Consider the following 5,434-nt stretch of genomic DNA (forward strand, 5'->3'; position numbering starts at 1 on the left):
TCATTCCCCAGATTCGGTTTGTCCTTTCGATATCTTTTCCTGATCAATTTACAAAATTTCAATGTCGCAAACTACTTTAATAAGAGACGCTCATTGTATGTTTCTAAATCAGTCTCAGTCAACATATGAAGGAAATTCAAATGCTACACTATTTTTTGAGATACGGGTGAAGTTTTGGTACAATTAAAACATTTAAACCCATTGCAGTTGATCGCACTTGTCCTAAGTCAGAAATATGATGTTCAGTAGTATTCATTTGTTGATGGGGTTCATAAGTGTTTCTCGTTTTTTACATACTAGATAAGATCGTTGGATATCCCGTATGAATGGTTTTACATCTGTAATTTTTTTAGACCCTTAAGAGCTTGCTGTCTGGTGTGAGCCAAGGTTCCATGTTGAAGACAGTACTTTGGTATATAATGGTTTACTTCTATAAATTGTGACTTGGGTGTAAAGTGGTTATATTTGGACACATACCACATCTTGTAATATCTATATAATAATTTATAAACCCAGTTCAATGTTAATAACGGAAATGTTGGTAAGAACTTCAATGAGGCAGTTATGATGGTGTTTGAACTGATTATTATTTGAACAGTTCATCTTCCCTCTAAAGCATTAAGCTTATATAGACAAGCTTTATGCTTGAAACCGTTTATCTTCTAGGATGTTATCTGCTGAAAGCGGATGCCAATCAATTAAATAGTAAAAAATCTACATAAATATCATTTTGGCAATAAGTCGGGGCGGGGCATCATTCGTCTTAGGACGAATATGTAATGTTTTTTTTTCTTACATTCAATGCGCATCTGAACATTGTGCATTCATTTTTAAAAAAAAAAACGAACAAGTTTTTTTCTTGACATTCTGCATGAAATATCTATTTTCTATATCGTTAAAGAGTTAACTCATGTTTGATTCAATTTTCAAAGCATCGCCCCTATCTATCAATTTATTCAAAGACGTCATTAAAGATACCACCTTGGATAATTCAATCAAAAGTAACCATCGAATCAAAACCGACAACGTGACATTCAAGTATTTTGACAGCAATTTTTCAGCTTAATTATTGTATATAAAGTAGGACTAATGAATCATATCAAACACATGATTACCTAGTGAGGTTTGCTTTTTTCACCATCATGAAATCTATAATCGTTCTGTTCTCAGCATTTGTGGTCTTTGATCTATCAAGGACAGAGGATAGTAAATGTAGTGGACCAAACTGTGAACAAATTATATCTATGCCTTTGTTGGATAATATGGAAGCTACACTGAAGGCGGACTTAGACGTTAGGAAATTGAAAACAGTTTTAAGAAGTTTTATCCGTCAGGTAGTGAAGAAAGAAGTTGAATATGTAATGCGGGAGGATATGAGGACAATAATGAACGAGTCGGTGTCGAATGTAGAAAATATTTTTAAGGACAGGACGAATGAAATGAAGCTTGGCCTCAATTCAGAGTTTGATGAACTTCAGAAGAGAATAATGAACGAGTCGATGTCAAATTTTGAAAATCTTTCTCACAGGACGAATGAAATGAAGCTTGGTCTCGATTCAAAGTTCGATAAATTCATGAAGGAAAAAGAAATGCAAGACGAAGAAAATAAAGGTAACTAGATTATCACGAAATATTAGGGATATTAGCTTTATTTTCACACAAATCATATATGACGTTTTTTTTCCACGTATAAGTTTAATCTTGGAAACTTCATATAACGATTTATATTTCAAAATATTGTTTTAATATAATTGGTTCGTAAATAGGAACAATTTTTTTTTTGGTTATCCCTTTCTTTTGAAACAAATAGTTCATTTTTCGTACTTGCTGTGGGAAGAATTTTGTTGTATTGACACTAGTTTCTCGAGCAAATAATTATAACAAAATAACCGAACTAGGGTGAACATTAAAAAAGTCCATAAATCTGACCAAATCAAACGGAATAAATCAACGGAACCAGTGAAAAAGTCGAATGTCTTTTAAAATTTGAGCACGCGGTTTTGTGGCATGAACAGTGTCCATATCAACAATCAAATGCATTTTATACAGTTGAACATCGGTGAGATAATTTTCAGAGGGATATGAAAGTAAACTCATGAACATAAATGTGTCAAAACATTGACGTTTGAAGTAGAAATAACTGTTTTTTAACAAAGCGATAAAGTATCATGAATGCACAAGCTCATTGTTGCCTTGAAACATACACAATAGCAGGTCCGTGTTATGAGCGATTTTGAACAAAAATATTGGAAGACTAAAGGATGAAATCGAAATCAATCGCGACTTTCAATTGGCAAATTTTTCGTGGCTTCTTAAACAATTCTCATCATAAGTCTTAAATATTCCGATCCCGTCTACATGATGGTAATGTGCAGTTTTCAAAAGCTACACATAACTAAGTAATAGTTATTCACTAAAGATGTTCTGTACTTATTAATAAGCATTAAGATAACAGTACATAACTGTCTTTTTTTCTTTTGATTATAAGAAGTTTTAGTTCCAAATTCTTGCATGTCAAGGACGATGTCACTTTCTGTACATTGATTTGTTTATGCATATTTTTAATTGACAATTAAGATGATACAGGTTTCCACAAACTGTTTGTTAGAAACTATTTGAATCTTCGAAAGGTTTTATTTCCTTTTGTCTCCATTTTAAGTGTTTTGTTTTGTAGGCAAACAATGATTTATTGTCAAAATGACTTAGTGTTTCTTTTTCTGAAGACTATAAAAAACGTGATTGGTTTTATTTTTAAGTCTGGACTGAAATGATTTGAATCATAACAAATATCTCCCGAACAAAATGGTGGATTAAACCTTCGTTTATGGTTACATGTAGCTTTATTCACTAAAACCCTGTTGACATAAACGATTATTGTGTTTCTAATGATACCAATCAATATAAATGATAGTATTTCACGTCCTCAATAGAAAACATTGAACATATTTTGTCTTATATTTAAGAATTGAATGCTTCTTTTTGTAACTTTATTGGGGTGTTAAAGCGTTGACCGAAGCACATTTTGTATAAACCCTATGAAGTTACAAAAAGAAGTATTCATTAATCAATACTTATAATTACATTTTAAGCTAAAATAATGAAAACACGATGTACATCAAGTTTTTATTTGATTTAGCTGTGCACTTTATTACGGGATAACACGTGATGTGCAGTTAAACAATTAGACTAACGTATCATAATGAAACATACATCCAATGTAATTATTAATAACTTAATAAAACCAACACTTCATTATTACCATTAGACTTGTCGGGATTAACCTTTACCACGAATGCTTAAAGCTGGATATTTATGAGGAAAGGATTTATAAAAACCGAAACAATTGGAGCGCTTTCTGTGATTGGATCTAATAATAATTCCTAAATGTATAAATGATAAAAAAGAAGCGTTTGAACCAAATATAAGACAACTTGTGTTTATCAATGCGTCAATTGGTCACGTGATGTATCAATTAACTTAAATTCTAATTGCCTACTACAAGTACTGTATCTAGTCCGCAATGAAGTATATATATTTCGGTATATAAGAGAGTTTGGTGGTAAATTGTAACATTTAGAGACGAGATAATACATGCAATATTCAACTTAACATATCATATGGATATTTTTCTATTGTTCAGGACTATATGTTTTTAACTAAATAGTATTTTTTTCTGTCCTATCGACCTTTACCCGACACAATCATTCATTTATATATCCATTGGAAACTCTGGAATTGTGCAGAGCTGTTAAACAATTGCATGTTGACATTAGTTACGGGTATACTTTAAACAGACTGAAACACCACATAGCCACTGTCTTTATAACAGGGCATAGGGAAACATGACACCCAACACCGAACACAATAAAATCACAAATAAAAACTACAATCAAAGGAAAATTAAAAAAGAAAGTGCATAATCAAATGATAAATCAAAAGCTCATACACATCAAGCGGATAACAACTGTCATATTACTGACTTGGTACAGAAAAAGGATATGTATTAACTAATTTCATGGTTTGAGCGAATCATTAATGGTAAAAAGTAAAATCACAAAAGTACTGAACTCCGAGGAAAATTCAAAACGGAAAGTCACTTATCAAATGGCAAAATTCTTTTTTTTTATGGATGATCACATAAATATAGCCCAATCAGATCGTTCTATACTGTATACAGACTAGATACATTGAAAAAATTACTAGGAAGTCAATTTTCACTATATATTAAAGACGCCAACATGTTAAAGATCGAAATATAAAAAAATACATATTTGTGTAATAGATAAAGTAGTTAACACTTTCATCCTTTGATTTCAAAATGAGAACTGCTTTTTTGAAATAAAATATCTAAAAAGTACAATTACAAAAATACCAAACTCCGACGAAAAATTGAATCTGAAAGTTCGAAGGCAAATGGCAAAGCTAAAAGCTCAAACACATCAATCGAATAGATAACAACTGTAATATTCCTAACTTAGTACAGGCATTTTCCGATGTTGACCTAGTTTATTTAGATAGCTAAACCGGTCATGTCGTATAAAGTAATTATATTGAACACAATGTGTGAATAAAACAAGGAGACATTATAAATAAAATGTAAAAATATAACTTGTATACATATTAGAGATAAGTATGTAGATGATTTAAAAAAAGGATATGGTTAGTTTATATAATTTTTCAAAACCTTTGTACACTGATTTCTTCATTTCATCTTAGAAAAAAGACAAAAAGAGAATTGTTTCACTATTTTAATTGTTTTGTTTCAGTGGCCTTGACAGCACAGCTTACATCTACACCATCCTCAAACGGCATAATGAAGTTTGACAACGTTATATTTAGTGTCGGTTATAATAACCTCCAGTCGTATAAAAGTACCGGCAAGTTTATTTGTGAGAGAAGTGGACTGTATCTGATTTCTGCATCTATCGTTTCAAGTAAAAATAATGGTCACTTCTACTTGTACCTTAACAATAATGCGATAACGGCCACTTACATTAGTTATGACGATAATAATCCTTCTACAACGCAAAACACCGGTACGATTGTTTTGACTCTGCAGTTAGATCCTAATGATAGTGTGTGGGTAAAGAATGGTATCACTAGTATAAACACTGGTAAATGGTCCACATTAACAGTTGTAAAAGTGAGATAAGATAGTTGGAACAGATATACGTTTTGTTGTACAGTTTTGTGGTTACTTATAACATTAAATTTTTCAGTTACATGTGGTCAGAAACTGATTTTTAAACACTTTAATCTATTTGTCATGCTTTCAAAGTAGATGAAAAAGTAAATAAACATAATGAATGCAAAAAATCTTCTAAATGTTTATACTGATTGAATAAATGTGAATAAATTACCAGGATAGACATCTTCTTTGTACAGTTATTTAAATCACCCTAAGATTTTGGTAGGTTCGTGTTGCCTTGTCGTT

The 5,434-nt window shown here is 31.2% G+C and overlaps 1 protein-coding gene across 1 annotated transcript; it reads left to right on the forward strand.

The window, feature by feature from the left end:
* Positions 1 to 1,142: 1,142 nt before the first annotated feature.
* LOC134727861 (uncharacterized) lies at positions 1,143 to 5,152 on the forward strand. The gene is made up of 2 exons (XM_063592256.1): positions 1,143 to 1,611; positions 4,767 to 5,152. The coding sequence occupies exons 1-2, from the start codon at positions 1,143 to 1,145 to the stop codon at positions 5,150 to 5,152; spliced, it is 855 nt and encodes a 284-aa protein (XP_063448326.1).
* The last annotated feature ends 282 nt before the right edge of the window (positions 5,153 to 5,434 follow it).

This window comes from Mytilus trossulus, chromosome 8, assembly GCF_036588685.1.
Source record: "Mytilus trossulus isolate FHL-02 chromosome 8, PNRI_Mtr1.1.1.hap1, whole genome shotgun sequence".
In the NCBI taxonomy this organism is placed as follows: domain Eukaryota; kingdom Metazoa; phylum Mollusca; class Bivalvia; order Mytilida; family Mytilidae; genus Mytilus; species Mytilus trossulus.